The sequence below is a fragment of the Pelobates fuscus genome, chromosome 3 (assembly GCF_036172605.1).
Source record: "Pelobates fuscus isolate aPelFus1 chromosome 3, aPelFus1.pri, whole genome shotgun sequence".
Classification (NCBI taxonomy): domain Eukaryota; kingdom Metazoa; phylum Chordata; class Amphibia; order Anura; family Pelobatidae; genus Pelobates; species Pelobates fuscus.
In genome coordinates this window covers 43,684,747-43,702,778 of record NC_086319.1, presented here as the reverse complement: position 1 = coordinate 43,702,778, position 18,032 = coordinate 43,684,747, and the positions used below count along the sequence as shown (strand labels likewise).

Below are 18,032 nucleotides of genomic sequence, written 5' to 3'. Positions count from 1 at the left end.
TTTACAAATATATATTGGCATTGATAGACTCCTTACCAGTGAAAGGGCATCTACACTTAAAAAACTTCAAAATTACAAAAAGTAAATTGTTTAATTTTTCTGCCTGTGGTCTGTTTTAGGATCCTGGATTGGTGTACTGTATTACTACGCTCTAGTAATTATGGTGTAAAAAGTCTGATGGGATTAAAAAGTAGAGTGCAGTAAGAAATGATCAGAAAGGGCTTTGTGTGTGATAGTTGGTGAGGAAAAAAAGAAAATGTTTGGGTGGGTATCTAGAAAAACAGTACAATATTTCAATCTGAGTTTTAGTAGAGGCTTTGTTTTTGCTGTTTAATTACATTTTTCTTTATTGGATTGGTGTATGTATATTTTAGGTTATAGAAATAGGTTTGTGATAACTATCGGTATAGGCTGTGAGAGACGATATGGGATACCTAGGTCAGAGTATAAGACTTTGAGAATAGTTTCTGTGTGAGTGAGTGCCGCTATTATTAAGATGGAAATTGATGAAAAAAAAACTTGTTGGGAAGGGCAACAAACTTGGGCTTGTCTGGCTCCTTTAACATTAAAATTGGCTGGAACACAAATAATATAAAATGTTGGAAAGCACGTCATTCTTGGTTAAGATACAATGCAAATCCATTGGTATTATCTGCTGAGTTTATGTGCCAAAAACTACAAATTAGATCCATTTAGCTCAGTACTTTATTGCTTTTTAAAACCTTAGAACCCAACAGAAATGAATAAATGCATGTTTATTATGTTAGTGGATTAATGTCAAACTGTGAAAACAGAGGAAAGGGCAGCTCTGTGCCTGCCTACTTGCAGGTGTGCAAAGCTCTCGACTTAAAGACTAAAGTCACAATTCTTTTGTTGACAGACGTCTGTAGTTACTTAGCTGTGTAGTCGCATAGAAGCAGTGCCTGGAGTGCATTCATTTTGCAATGATAAAAATAGAGACTCATTATTTGGCTTCTAGGGAAATTAGATGCGAGATGCTTTAAATGACCTTTACAATTGATTTAGAATATTTTTGTGCATTGTGTTTCAAAGAGTATTAAATATTCAGGATGAAAAATAAAACCATGGTTTCACCATTTCCCTTTGGTGACTTTAGCAAATGTTATGTATCTCAGCTGGTATATGTTAACTACCCATTATAAATATAGCCAGCTATAACGTAAACACTTTAATCATCTAATCTGGATCCTGAGGTTGCTCTGGACTAATATTAACATTAAAAAACCATATAATGATATAAATAATGCACACTATGGAATTCTGTATATTATGTTTTGAAAAAAGATACGTTATTGTGGGCTATATCTGAAGGTCTATCAATTTATCAATTCCATAGTTTACCTATCAGTTTACCCCAAATACAGCAATATTTTTAAAAATAGACTTCAAAGAAAACTTTAATTTGGTATTAAAAAAAAAAACAGATTTTATAACTCTCCTTCCATCATTTCATTTGATTTTGGTCCAAAATCCACATCAATATATTTTACTATGATGCAACGATCTTAAAGGAATTGTTGCAAGTATTATAACCCATACAGCCAGTTCTAGTGGTTATGGTGCTAGGAGAGCATTGGAATCATCCCATTGTAAGATGACAAGCCATTCTAATGTGATTTGGCAACTTACTTTAGTCCTGCCAGGAGCTCATGGCTATAGCAGCTGCATCCAATCTTCTCCAGCAGCCGAATTCGCTCTACAGAGCAAAGAAGAAAGATGGAGAAGCACCTTCATTATTTACTGTTTTATGCATTAGCTGAGCTGCTACTTCAAATAGATGTGTCCACCAATCAGATTATGCTTCAGCGTTTAATTTGAAGAGTTAACGTTCATCACACTGGCAATGATCATTGTAGTTTATTTGTTTGTGACAGTTTTTTTGTTGTTTTTCAATTATGCGTTTAGCATTTTAGTGTTGTATGTATCTTAGATCTTGCATTCCATAGCCCATGGGTGAGAGAAAGAATTGGGTATGTCAACATGGCTCATTTTCATGAACCTATAATGCACCCCATTAGGGGTTTGAAAATATGGAAAAATAGAGGCTAGATATCCTGTTTTCAGTAGAAATCATGGACACATTTGTTTACTTTTATTGGATCCCCCCAACCACCTCTAAGCATGCTGTGCAATATAAAAAATAAACCAAGCAGCTACCTTCTGGCTCTTACCAGCTGGACCTCTACTTCTTTGTTTATGTATGTATGTATGTACATATTGGCCATGAATATATTTGAATAATGTTACTGTAACATTTACAAACATCAAAAATCCATTAGATGAAAATATCAGTGGCCATTAGAGTCAAACATTTTACTTTGTATACATTCATTGTGCATAACCATTCGATATGAATGAAAAAAAAAAATGAACTTTAATTTGCAAATAATTACGAGGGACCAGGGCTTTTCACTGCAATTTTGTAGTTTGTTGTTGAGAAATCAAACATATTCTTTGAAATAAATTGTTTGCATGTATATTCCCCATCAATTCCGCACCATTGCATCCCTTGGGAAAAAGTGCTATGAATATCATAATAGAATAATATTTGTCAGAGGCAGGACATGCATTGACAAGTGAGGCACATTCATATTTAAACTAAATTTTACCAACTACATGTATATGTGTGAAGGATATGTAAATAATCAATATGTCTCAGTCTCTATATCTTTCTACTTAACCATAATATATGGATGCTGATGGTACAGAACGACAGATTAACCTTAAGAACCAATAGTGGTATATCTGACCATAACAACTTGCTCTTTTAGGATTCTATTCCAAATGGAACTGCTCTGTTACTTACTGTATGGCTGTATAGAACTAATTATTTTTTTTTATGAGAATGTGGATAAAGGGACATGATTGTAATGATGGCATAGAGTAGCATTTGGTCCTTAACCACTACTTTAATGTCCAATGATGCATAGACAATCGTACAGTAAAAATACCAGAAAGGTTTAAATACTTACTGGTATCAAGGATCTTCAGGTATCTTTTGGGGGTCCCCTCTATCAGCTGGGATCTGAATTAGTGACCCCATACTGACATATGCTCCGTTTGCAGAGCTCAAAGTAAATGCTGCAATCAAGGATTTAAATAGGGATTTAAATCCTCATTGTTAAAGTGCGGCGTTTCAGGGTTAAATCCCTGCTCACACCAGGAAACCCAGATAATAGATACCTGGACCTCCCATCTATTAGCTGGGGCAGTCTCTTATATGGAACTGCAACTTTGCAAATTAGTGCCAGAGACATACATTGGGGTATTGATTTGTTCAGACGCGTTTGGTGAGCATAATTTGCGGGAGTTTTATCACAATGGCACATATCAGAATTCAGAAATGACCAGTTAAATTGTATATTTATATTTTATCACAAATTAAAAAAAAAATTGTGAAAAATGGCAGTACACTAAGGCACAATATAAACAGTATGATATATCCTGGGATGCCTACTTTTACAGACAGCAGGCCTTTGTAGGGTAATTTCAACAGTCAAACTGCTATAATGCCCCAAAATGAGACATAGGCCAATCAAATCCATCTATAAAAATTCTAACTGTAAAAACTGAAATTGTCAAGTCTCATATATGAAGCTCTGGCTTCACAGGATAGTGGCAAAGGCATACATTGGTGTTATTGTTGTACTCAGAAGATGTAGCTGAACAGAATATGGGGTGTTCTAGAGTAGATGGAAATTGTGGTTGAACACACACACAGAGTAAAAATGTAAAAATTGCTTTGGCCCTTAAGTGAAAAATGAACAAATTAAGCTTGGTCCTTAAGGAATGTTAAATACATTATTTGTTGTGGGATTTTTTTGTTTGTTTGTTTAAAAACCATGTACAATTTAAAAAAAACAAATACAATTGTAAATGTACCTCATATAAACAAACAAAATTATGTTTTTTTGATTTGTAAATGCCCCTCTATATGGTTTCAGTATTAAAATTAGCAGCTACATGTGCAATTGTGTTAGTCTCCAATCCCTACTCCATAACAACTAAAGTGTACTGCACTGGTTACGGTGCTTTAAGTGTCCAGTTGACTCAGAATGCATGTGATCAAGCCATGGGTTGACATCTTGCCTAGGGCCTGCCCAACCCTCTGCAGCTCAGGGCAGGTCTTTAGCTCATTGGTCTACAGCAATCAGCTGATACTCTCAGTCAATGAGCTGGTCCTCCCTGCAGGGCATAGTTTAGGAAAGCAAATGGAACATCTAGCTCTCAGGACTAGAACAGTAAAGTTCTGGAAGTGGCACCCAAGTACGAAGTCAAATCTGGAACAAATAGTTTGGCTGCTTCCATTTGAGAAGTGCCATATTCTCTGGATGATTACGTCATAAAAAATACAATGTATATAAAAAAAGAGTCTTTGAAGACTTCAGTAAGTTAAGTAAATTAATTTATTCCATGAACACCTCCTTGAAACCCATATTTTTTTTTCTGTTTAAGGAATACATTTACCGTGTGGATCCAGCGGCTAATTTGGGCTTAACCTCTGAATCAATCGCCAGTTACTTCCTAGGTGATATAGTTAGGGGACACAATGCAGACATGCCTGAAATGCTCCCCTGTGGATATCTTGTCGGAGATAATAACATTATCACTGTGAACCTTAAAGGTAAGTTCTTTCTGCTGTGTTTTTTCATTTTTACATTTCTGCTCACAGTGGATAAGAATTTAGTAAACATACAGAAAAAAAATAGAGAATTAAAAACTTCACTTACGTATAGATATATACTGAGAGAGAGAGAGAGAGAGAGAGAGAGAGAGAGAGAGAGAATATATATAACACTAAACCATGCATTTTGTAATCAAGGTTAGATCCAGAACCCAAGATTACATTATTTTCTTCTAATACATACTTTTCTATTATAAATCATGTTACATTATATTTTTTGAACAGGTTTAGTATGATATTGTTGATGTTAGGATTACAATTAGTGTTAGGGCAATAAGTAGTGTAAGGGTAGTGCAGATATTAATGGCTTGTGTTAGGGCAGTGTAGGGATTAAGGGCATGTTAGGGTAGTTCTGGGACATGATACAGTCCCTGTGGCCTCTATTACAGCTACGATTATTGATTTAGCTCTAAAACAAGATTTAAAAAGGAGCACAACTCCCACTAATCTCGGGCAGACTAGGACATGTGTGTCCTGGTTGTACGCGAGATTAGGACTTCTGAACTGTACTGAACTGTATTGAGTTTACAAATGTGTTTGTGTATTAACATAAAAAAAAAAATATTCACAGTATTTTCCAGAACACAAAGAAAATATTCATCCTTTGGTAGTGAATGGGTTAATGAGAGGTTGCACCATTGCCCTGGATCAGCAATCTGGTTGTCATGTTTTTGGGTTTATTCACCAAACAGCTAATTATTTTGAGTTGAATTTTACACCAAAGCTGCTGATTTGAAAAAAAAACACACAAAAAAAAAACAGTCGGCTATATGCAGGTCTCTGCTATTTTGAAATACATTTTGAACGTAAAGTCACCACATTTAGCTTTTTGATAAATAGACCCATTACTGATATCACATCATTATTTTGTTTGAAATATTGTAATATGAGCACCAATCAGTTTAATATTAAAATAAGTTCTCATATTTTATTTTATACAGTTTTTTTTTATTTTTTATTATGATTTGTTTTTTTATTTGTAGGAGTTGAAGAGAACAGTTTGGATAGTTTTGTGTTTGATACCCTCATACCTAAACCAATTACTCAGCGTTACTTTAATTTACTGATGGAACATCGCAGAATTATATTGTCCGGACCCAGCGGCACAGGGAAGACGTATCTGGCTAACAAACTTGCGGAATACGTTATAAGTAAAACTGGCAGAAAGAAAATTGAGGATGCAATCGCAGTATTTAATGTTGATCACAAATCAAGCAAAGTAAGTAAGCACAATATAATGTACGGTAGTTATTTAAATATAAATGTGCCTAGATATAATATGAAAATGCATTAACACCTTCAGGACAAGAGGTTAGGCAGACCCTAATACTGATGAACATCTGTCATGAAGGGGTTAAAAGTACTTGTGAGCTAGCAGTTAGCATTCTACACCAGTAGTAGGCAACCTTCGGCACTGCAGAAATTGTGGACAACAACTCCCATAGTTTTTTAACAGCCATAATATTGGCAGAGCATCAGGAGAGGTGTAGTTCACAATACCTGGAGTGACGAAGGTTGCTTACCACTGGATTTTTTATACTCTATGGATAACAGTCAGGGTCTGTTTTGCTGCTAAATTTGAAAATTGCACTTGCGATAACAAGGGAGCAGTGGTTGTAGTAACAAGAGAACTAATTTATAAAACTTAGGCTAGATTAGTTAAGCTGAAAAAAACACTTAAATTCAGCTGATTATTTTCCCCACATCTTATATTTTAGCCTAAATTTTCTCAAACCACCACGATGTGGTTACGTGACTTTGGAGGCAGCTGTACAACTGAAAGGCTGTTGAATTGTCTAAACCGCGCATTGAGTTCAGTAGACAACGTACTCCAAAAATGTGACTATTGAAGTATGACCACCTTTAACTGCAGTTTTTACAATTCAGTTTCTTTGTTCTTATTTTAAAAAATCAGGTCATGGTTCACTGTTTAGTGAATACACTCCTAGGAATATTGATTTATGGATCTCATGTGCATCATGGCTTGGGTACTGAATTGCAAAACCTACGGGGGACAGTTTGTAATGGGTATAATGGATTCACAGTCAGCTGTTATATAGGAAGAAATGTTGTGCTATTGATTGTTATTTTGTATTTCTGAGAAAATTCTCTCTCTATATCAATCTTCTTCATTGACTGCTTGGTTTCAGGAATTGCGACAATACTTGGCTAATCTTGCAGACCAGTGCAGTGCTGATAATGACAGAGACCTCCCGATGGTAATAATACTTGATAATCTCCACCATATTGGATCTCTCAGTGATATATTCAATGGATTTCTCAACTGCAAATACAGTAAATGGTATGAAATTATATTTCTAATGATTTTAGATGATTTCCATACTTGTTCGCCAATCCATAAAATTACTCGTAATAACTGAGATACACATCATTTTCTATACAGTTTTAGTATCTTAATATTATATTAGATCAACATATAGGTACATCATGTATTTTAAGATTAACCCTTTCACTCCAAACCTAACGAACATACAGACTTACTTCCTAGGTTATTCACAAAACTCTGAATTTTACCAATGGAACTCCAAATGGCGAAACTGGTGCAAAAGTAGTCAAGCTCTGGCTATAGATTGGTTCAGATAAAGAATTGTATCTACTTTTTGCCTTTCAGAATTAATTAGCAAAATTTGTGTTTAGTGGATACTCCCGTCTGTTCTGATTGTGCATCTTTGCAAAATGCAAACCTTTGAGGTATTGAGTTTATTTACAGCAAAAGAGGGAATAATAGGTTTTAAAGTTTATCTGCCAAATGCAGAAGGCTAAGTGGAACAGGGGCAATGAAAAATATTTTTCTGCTGGGTTAAGACCAACATTGGAGCACAAGTAAATGTAAGTAAGGTGTAAAATTGCTGTGCAATGCAAAACCACTGTCTTAATAAAATTAAGCTGATATTTATTGGTACCTCCAACAAATGCAATACATACATACAGACTGCTAATAATGCACACTCCGACTGCTAAATATGCACACTCCGACTGCTGAATACACGCACACAGACTGCAGTGTACACACACAGACTGCTGAGTACACACACACAGACTGCTAAACAGCTTCCTATAGGGATGTTCCAGACTTTATCCTGTACAAATGGAATATATATATATAAATGGCAGAGGAGTATAGTCTACAGAAAAAACTAAATACAAAAGTGTAATACTGTAAATAAACAAATTGCGCCAATATAAGTAGAACTCACAAGATGTAAATAATAAGATCGCCTTAGGGTGCATTCTGTTAGACGAGACATGTTGGACCATATTTGTTTCTTACCTTTTATACTTATGAAATAAAGCAGATTATTTTTACAATTTCCTGAGTCCGGACTTCCATATTGTAGCGACACTACAAACCAGTTGAGAGGGAGTTCTGGATATACCCCGACAAACATCTAAGGGGAGGCACCCTATGGCGATCTTATTATCTACATTTTGTGAGTTCTACTTATATGGGTGCAGTTTTATTGTTTATTCACAGTATTACACTATTGTATAGTGTTTTTTTCTGTAGACTATCAGCTATACTCCTCTGCCAATTATATATAAAAACCCCAATTTGAAGGATTACCAATTATGCCACGTTTTACGCATTTTACATTGTAACAAACTAGATCATGAAATTGGTCAAGAGGCACTAATGAACTCTAATACATGTGAAAATGGAAAACTACAAGACAAAAGTCATTTATACAGCACACCAGGAGATCATCACCTCTGATGAAGTGTGAAATTGGCTAGTGCAACAGATCAAACATAAACTTCCTTGAGATAACAGGACACATGCACAGAGCACACCAAATGGTCAGCATGTTTAGAATGTTAGTAACTAACTATTGAAGATAAATAGGAAATATTTACTATGTCAATTCCATTGGGAGAGTTTAGTAATTTATCCCCTAGGCATATATCTACTGTAGTCTCATATACAATGCTTTTGTTATTTATTTAGTAGAATTATGAAGTCTTCCAGTGTTCTATGAAGGTTACCCAGAATAACTCCTTTGGATTAATTCAGTGGGGGATTGTTAGGAATTGACCAAAGAAATATAGATTTTAGCTGAACCGGAAAAAATATGAGTTATCTTTCCATTATGGCTATTATGACTTAAATGTACATTTTCCCGGTCGATTCCCAATAATTTTTCAGTCTAGTGTAATTTTGTCTGTCACTTTTTCAGTCTTTGAATGTTTGCAAATTCTCCCGAAGGTGATATGAAAGCTTGGTGTTTGGAAGCCTGAAGGCAAAGCAGAGGTATACTCACCTCTCTCACTCAATACTCGTTATCCTTCATGGATGCTGCCATCTTCAGTTACTGGCACATAATTCACCAGGAGTCAATGTCAGTAGCTGAAAGGATCATCCATAGATCAACTTGTGTGATCAGCAAAAATAATTCTTATCCTACAAGTATTGCTATTGACTGTAAAGACAAAGCAGACCATACTTTGTCTTATACATAATACAAATTAAGGAACAGCGCAAACATAAAAATACAGTATTGTATTTTATAAGACTACTTAAAATCACCAATCTCAGCAAACAAATATGGGGATTCAGTTCCACCATGTGATCATATTGTGTTAAGCCCATCGCTACTTACAATATCCCAATGTCGGTGGGTCCAGCACTAATTCTAACGTATGAGATGAATTAAATAGTGCTAAATAAGCAAAAATATATTTTAATAATCTGTTTGTCTTATGACATCTCTTGATTATACTAAATAAAAGCATAGAGAGATACCACACTCTATTACACTGGAGCTCAGACCCCATGGCGGACCATAACTTACCTTAAGCACTGTTGGTAGTCTGTTTGCTCCAGGATCCAGATTACAGTTTGGGGCTTGTCACCCCACAATATGGCACTAAGTATTTCTACCTTAGAGCCAAGGCAAAACAGGGCTCTAGGGAAGGTGAGAGTCTTTTCTATTGATTAAATCTTGATTACCTTGATGTGGATATACTACACCATAATTCCCTATACATGTTTCTGCTTATTTTTGAGAGTGAACACCGATTGAAGAAGGTAGGTTGCTACCTTAAAAAAAAAAAGTACATCTGCGATATCATTGAGCCTTAAAATTTAGGCTCTGAACATTGTGAGTGTAACCACCTGATTATGTTAGCACATTGCATTTTTTTTAGGTACTATTTGCACTATCATTGCTCTATATTGTATTTTACATGTGAAACAATATCAAGCAGTTCTTCACTATATTTATTTAGGGGTAAGAAAACACGGTTGCATTAACAGATAACAAAGCATAAACACAATAAATTGTTGCAATTTAAAATTGTAATATTAAAAGTACTTTGTGGATTGATATAGTTAAAAGGTCGAAACAGGAACTAGATGTTTAAGTGGACTTTTCACCATGGCACATAAAGTTTTATTTTTACTTTATGTGGAATATATTCAGAAGAAATAACTCATGAGTTGTCAAATGCTGTAAAGTGTAGACCATAACGAGCAGGAATGAAATTCTCACTGATGCACAATATATTATTCTATGTATCACGTAAGAAGTTTTATATACCTGTATGTGTAGGTTAAATGGAAATAGCAAAAACCTGTATACATGGTTACATCCAAATCTATCACCAAAATTAGGTTCCTTTTTGAAGCAAGTAAAGTAGATTAACAAAATGAAGTTATTTAGATTTATAATGTTATAATATCTTGTATATGGTCTTGAGTTTTTCACATATATATTTTAAATATGTATTATTATGGGAAATGTTATAATAGTGTCCCTTTAATGCCAATAGAATAATGCATGACTTACATTTTTGCATTGCAATGCCTTGAATGAAAACAGTTATCTTTGAGGCCATCATGCAACTGATCATCCCTTCTCTGTTATATCATATATAATGGCACATATCATAATTAAATCTACAAATAAAATGCAAATTCCAATATCTGTAACACATGTCCCAACAGCCGCTACATGTGTATTCAATAACATATGTTCACAAGCATTACTTTTATACAAAAAAAAAAATACCTTGATTTATGGACATACAAGATTATTTTCTTTTTTATCTGTGTCTTATTTTAAAGGGATTAAGAAAACATGACCGTACCTTATTTGTGGGAATTATGTGTTGATGCATTTACATAGTTTGTCTCTTCTAGTAACTTTAACTACTTTATCTGGTTTTGTTGCAGCCCTTACATTATTGGCACAATGAATCAAAGTATTTCCTCTTCCCCAAATTTAGAATTGCATCACAATTTCAGGTAATAATATGTAACAAGTTCAGGTAACAAGTTATGTAACTAATAATGTAATATCTATGCTTTTTCTGTGTAATCTAACAATCATGCAAATTTGGATTCCGTAACATATTGATGGGAAACTTATTTAGAATTGAGTATTTCCGAGGCACTAATTAGATATTAGATCATTGCTTACCATCACTAGTAGGACCTTATTATATTGTATGTGATACTGTATAACACCCGATTGATGATACTTCAGCTGTCCTGTTATTATATTGCCATCACAGAAATTACTTATCACATGCATAAAATAATTACGAACCGCAAGTAATTACTGCTTTTCCCTGTTAAAACATGAGAAATACAATGAATTGAGCAATCCTATTAATTAATAATAATTAAGGGTGAATTGGTCTGGTGAAAAGCAGGGGTATGGATATATTATTTTCTCTTTAACAGATCCATATACCTGTAAAACAATGAGCATCCAGAGCAACTAAATGGCCATAAATAAATTTGAAAAATAGTCAGCTAAAAAATGTGGTGTAATTATTAACAATAATTCCATACCAGCATTCAAGTCACACCCATAATTTTCACAATTTTGTTACATTTTGGATTCTGACAAATCATTGACCATTACCGTGCCTCTTGGGATGAGTTAGGGAATACCTGTGTTGATTAGTGATTCATTGCTGAAACAAAATACCAAAAAAGTTATATATAGAGACATTACTTGAGTAAGCAAGTTGTTAAGTTATCTATATTAAATATGTGTTCATTTTATGGCAATTCATTTTTTTAAGCGTGCTGTTTGGAGGAATGCATTAAAATGAAATACAGAATATGGAGTTTATAACAGTTGTTTATTGATAACAAAACCATTTTGAAAGGTGATTGTTGTTTGAAGCTAACATAGATGTGTTTTTGTTCATCATTATATTTTAGGTGGGTCCTATGTGCTAACCATACAGATCCAGTTAAAGGGTTTCTTGGAAGATACTTGAGAAGGAAATTGATTGAAATAGAGATAGAAAAAAACATGAGGAACAATGACCTTATCAAAGTCATTGAGTGGATACCAAAAGCATGGTGCCATCTCAACAGCTTTCTGGAAAAGCATAGCTCTTCGGATGTAACCATTGGTATGTAGAATACAACAACTCTCAAATTACTTTTGTAAAATGCAGTAATAAATCATAGTCATGGGCCCAGCTAACAAAGAACAAGAACAAGAACTAACCAAAAAAAACAAACAAACAAGCAAATCCCGAGCAGGTATTATGCTAAGAGGGCTGTACTGTATTATAACATACTACATTATACTGTTCTATACTGTACTGTGCTATGTTATAGTATAATCTATATACATACTTAATGCATCATTTGCCTCTTGATTACAAAAAGGTTTGCTTTATTATCTCAGCTCCTTTTGTTTCACTCACCTTATTAGCAGGTATTTCTGATCTAAATCCCTGTGTCCACACTTTATTTTGTAGGTTTTAGCTATAATGCAAGGGAATCTGTCTGATGATAAGCAGTATGAAAGCACAAACTAAACAGAATGTAGAATTCAAGAAATACAAAAACAAAACAAAAACAAGACATTGAGTAGAAATAGCAAATGACCCCTTAAAAACCTAGCAGAGGCAGCATTTAATTTGAAGCCTGTATCATCATGGGCTGGACTGTTAAACTGCTATTGGGAAAACAGAACAGTTGCTTGTGGCCCCTGACTTAAATAGCTTAGATGTATTGATATATTATCAAGAGGTAGCATTGTCCTTCTGTGCATCCTCATTGTGATTGGGGATTTGACTTCACATTTTGCTGTAGGGTTTGTAGTCATGATCCTTGCTTTAAAAGCATAAATGCCAATATAATAGAATTGCCTCTCCTGCACTGTGCTACAAGAGTAGCAGCAGCTGTTTGAACACAGTAAGAATGATCAGCAGAATATTGATTCAGTTCAATGCCCTTTCTATTGGAAGACACAAGAAAATATTGAGTTTTAATAAGGTGCGGAATAGGTGCAAGCCTTCCCAGGTAGAGTTGCTCATACATGACTATATGCTATCAACACCTATCTGCAATTACTTCAACATAATTCACAGATATTTTATCGATGTGTATGGCTCATACCAAAGGCTTCCATGATAGAAGGCAATAGAGATACATGTAGCAAAAAAATGAATGCCTAATTGCATACTTTTATAGACATTGGGTTATTCAGTTGTTAAACCAAATAGACACTGTTTTAAGTGTTTTATAATTCTATGTTTTATAGCTATTCACATCATATATTAATTTTAAAATGAAGGTGCATTTTCCAGCAGATCTTAATATAGTTAGTAAAGCTTATTGAAAAAGTATGATTGTTAATGTTTTAATGAGCTACTCACTACCTGTCACTCTGAATGTACCAGTAAATGTAAATCCAAGACACAATGTGATGACCTTTGGACAGATATTTAGTTTATAATCAATTGCAACCATAATTGAAAGAATAAGAACACTTACTAAATTGCAATCTAATTGAGGACTAATTAAAATAACACTAATCATGAGATAGATAACATTTAAGTAGGACACTGTATCCATAGTCTTCACGTCAGTTTAATGCCTCTTGCATATGTAATTATTGCTATGGGGATGTGTGAACACAATATTAATGGTTTTTAGTTACAACAGTAAGTACCGAAAAGGAATCTGCACTCTTCTGGATCCCAGGGCCTCAGTTTGGCCAGTTCTCACAATGCAATTTGCAGAAAAACAATGTTTCGGCCCACAACAGAGCCTTTGTCATAAACCTGCTCACTTTGGATTTACCTTGAATGCCTGGACCATCATTTATTTTCTGCTTAGTTACTCCAATGACATTTCATCCAAACTAACTAATTTACCATGCAGACTTCCTCATTCAAAGAACCTTTGTTGGAGACTAGAATGTCCTACGTTATGTATTGGAACATACCTTTTTTAGATAGTCCATGTAAGATCACATCATCCTCATACAAGATTACTACAAATTTACCTTTTACAGAAGAACAACTTCGGAGCAAATTATTTTCTTACATGTTGAGAATGAAATTGAGGAAGCATTATAGTCCTTTCTTGTTATTATTATTATTATTATTTTATTATTTATATAGCGCCAACAAATTCCGTAGCGCTGTACAATGGGTGGACTAATAGACACATAATTGAGATCAGACCACTGGACGTACAGGAACAGAGGGGGTTGAGGGCCCTGCTCGATGAGCTTACATGCTAGAGAGTTCAAAGAGTTCTTATAAACACCAAATATTTTTGCATTTATTCCAAATTTTTTAAATATATTTTAAACACTGTATCACTTGAAAAATGTTTTATGATAATTAATTACCTTTTGTGGATATGGCATTTTAAGCCTTATACTTATGGGCTTTGGACATATTTGCCAATAACTTTCTTTTTTTGTACATAGGCTCTTACACATTCTTACTCTTATTTCATATTTCAGAAGTATTGGCAATTCATTGTTTACATATTGACATTTTGGTTTGTTGAGCTTTGTACCATCTTTACCGTAATCATATTAGAATTAGGCTTTCTGCTCCTGCAGTTTATTCTGGAATTATTTTCTAACGTTGAAATATAAATCTGAATGGCACTTAAAAATAACCATTGCTTTATCATGAAAAATCATATCTCCTATCCCATAAACCTCCTGGTCTTCTAAAATTATATGAATTCTGCTTGAAAAATCATATATATTACTTCCTCTAACTATATTTTATATTTATATACATCTCAGATATTTTAAATAATAATAATAATAATAATAAGTGGTGCTTTTAAGCTTTTCACTAATTAACTGTAAGAAGTGATCCCATAAAAAGTCCCAAGCTTGTCTTACCGTGGTTGTAATGCTCTATTATAATTTCCCTGAATTATTAATTTATGTTTCCTGAAGCATTTTCTTTTATTACCAGCTATAAAAAGCCTTCCCCTCCCCACGTTTAAGTCAGGCAATTGAGATTGCTTCATGCCTAATAGATTTCTCTGACTCGTGGTTGCTACCATCCATGCTATTTTCAACTCTAGCTTATTATTTGATAAGCAATGAAAATTGTCTTTTTAAACATATTTCCTAAAATCCTAATGTCTACTTAGACATTGCTGATATATCTTCTGAGGTTACCGAAAAGTAGAAAACACCCATGACATAACATTGTTTCCTGAAAGTAGATAAATGGAGGAAACCACACTCACCAGGCAGCCATGGTGTACCAGATCCGAGGGTGGCCAGACCCCAAGTAGATATGTGTAATAAAGTATTGGGTCCAGACACTCAAGGTAATAGCCAAAAGGCAGCTTTATTGGAGCAAAAGGAGCAACGTTTCGACCCTATGGGTCTTTATCAAGCTGCCTTTTGGCTATTACCTTGAGTGTCTGGACCAATACTTTATTTCATATAACATTGTTTCATGTCCTGTTTTCTTTTTGAGTGCAGAACATTTGCTCACTAAAGGATGAATTTAGAGTTTGTAAAAATGATGCCACAATAAAAAAAAAAAGTCTGATTTGTTTTTAAATGTCAGACAATATTTGGAAAAGTGGAAAAATGGTGTGAGTGAAAAACGGTTAAAAAAAGGAGTGTTAATGAGAGATGCAATATATATTTTAATTGTATGAAGTGAAATTTTTTTCACTATATTTACTTGGCAACTGTTATTTTTAATTCATTTTTGCGACTTTTTTAATTATTTTTTTGTGTGTGGATTTTTTATATGTAAACTTCTACTTTGAATATTGCTTTAAAGAAACAGATAATGACCATAGTTTATGCAGCAATATGATTGACAAAGGGCCTTCTTTATATACAGACATAAGATACTGTCAATATAAGATATAACTCAATCAGTACCTCTCCAACAGCTTATCAGCTTGTTAGTTTGTCTCGCTCCTAATGTACTGTTCTTTATTGAGATACTTTCTTAATGTTGACATTAAGTCAATATATAGTATTTGATAGCTTCTGATTTTTCAAGGAATAAATGATGAACCATTAACATTGTTAATCTAGTTGCATTATGAATTTGCCTGTAACCAATGGAAAGCACATCATAAATATCATGCATCTCCTTTATTGTGTCATTGATATTGCTCTTAACCAACAATGGCTATTCTTATTACTTTTTGATAATCATTTCAATTAAATATTTCTCAAATAAATAACAAAATTAATATTAATTCTCAAATTTGTGCTAAAAATTGTTAATACAAGAATCTTGTACAAACATCAGAGGAAATTAAACCTACCATCTCTATCTTAGGTCCTCGGCTTTTCCTTTCTTGCCCAATGGATGTCGATGGCTCTAGGGTATGGTACACAGACCTGTGGAACTATTCTGTAATTCCATATCTACTGGAAGCTGTGAGGGAAGGTCTCCAGGTATGAATATTCCAATTATTAGCGACAGATATGTTGAGTTTGTTTTTGTTTTTTTGTTTTTTTAAAGAACAGTACAAGTGGAAAGTTCTAAAAGTAAATCAGTTTTCATGGGAAAATACATGTTCCTGCTGATTGCTCCACTTAGAATTCTGCTCCAAAAATGCTCTTGCATATAAAAATATATCAGTCTAAAAAAATTATAATGGGCATGAAAAATAAGATGTGAATTATAGGTTTGTTTTTGGCCTTGAAAATTGTGTTGCATTGAATCTGCAGGAACCTATTAAGACTTTCTTAAATCCTGACCCATGTAGAACTGCAAAATCTTCTCTATGTTTTTCCAACTTTATTAGTGACCAAAACAACCTTGGTTTAATGAAGCAGTTTTTGTGTATAGATCAGGTCTCTGAAGTCTCACTGCTCAATTATCTGCCATTTAGGAGTTAAATTAATTTTGTTTCAGTTAATGCAGTTTTAGCCACATCTTACCTGGCTGTGACTCACACAGATTGCATGATTTTTTTTCCCTTCACATTTTCAATCAGATGTCAACTTACTTTAGAAGTTGTTATCACCTGCTCTGTAAATTAAACTTTAGTCACACACAGGAGGCTCCTGTAAGGTCTATCAAGCTATTAACAGAGCAAGAGATAAATAATGTAGCATTCAAGACATTTATAAGTTGGGTTGTTTGGAGATCATATTTACTAATGTTTATGCTGAATAGGACATGTGGGAGCTCATTGAAAAAAATGTCATATTCTGTACTTAGTCAACCAAATCTCCATACGTTTAGCATTTTTTGTTATTAAATAAGTAATTGACTCCTCAAACCCTTCTCAATATTTTGGCCGATCCTGTATTTGCTAAATTTACTCCAAAGTGGCAGTTTGAAGCACATTCCGAGATTTATGTTTGCCTCCAAAAATTCACCAGAAATTTGAAATATTTGTTGTTGTCTGTATAGGCAGCCAGTGGGAAAGAAGTAGAAATTCAATAAATTAAATTAAACAAATATGGACCTTAAGTACCCCTACTTAAGGGAACAGACACTATGGTCTCCCCATGACCAGTCGCCATGACTCTATTAAAATATCTACTCCTTCCCCATAAGTTTGTAAATATATGTGAACCTATGGGGGGATTCCTTCATAAACTTAAAGCTGCTGTAGGACTGACTACTGACTTGCTTTTTGATGATCTTAATGATAAACAAAGTTGCAGTTCTGTAATAGCTAAAGGTCCAGCTTTTGATTTTTCTACTCACGTGATCCACTGATATCAAATAATGTCTTCAATAGTGTCTTCTTTTGTCGTAAGAGAAAGGCATCTTCTATAACAGTGTTTTTGACACTTTGACCAAATAATAGATCCCATGATATTTTAATGGTTTCCTACATAATACACATCAGGCCCCAAGCAACCAACTACAATACAAGAACCGAGGTTGCTGACCTAATTTGAAAATTAAAAAATCAGTCACATGTTTGGGTTACATTCTTGGGTTACAGTACAAAACAAATAGGAACCAACAAACTAAAAAAAATAACCGATAAATATCCAATTAGTTTAAAACCGGGCAAAGACCTGGACCTCACAAAATGTAGATCCTATCTGATGCTGCTTCAAAATAATCTTAGAGT

The 18,032-nt window shown here is 34.1% G+C and overlaps 1 protein-coding gene across 5 annotated transcripts in view; it reads left to right on the top strand.

Moving 5' to 3' along the window:
- Positions 1-18,032, top strand: part of NAV3 (neuron navigator 3) — a 662,176-nt gene that overhangs the window by 627,633 nt on the left and 16,511 nt on the right. For all 5 annotated transcript variants that reach the window (XM_063446980.1, XM_063446978.1, XM_063446976.1 and 2 more), the window contains 6 exons: positions 4,477-4,645; positions 5,689-5,924; positions 6,856-7,007; positions 10,899-10,970; positions 11,901-12,097; positions 16,271-16,389. In XM_063446980.1, the coding sequence (XP_063303050.1) occupies positions 4,477-4,645; positions 5,689-5,924; positions 6,856-7,007; positions 10,899-10,970; positions 11,901-12,097; positions 16,271-16,389 (945 nt within the window). The remainder of the gene's footprint in view (positions 1-4,476; positions 4,646-5,688; positions 5,925-6,855; positions 7,008-10,898; positions 10,971-11,900; positions 12,098-16,270; positions 16,390-18,032) is intronic.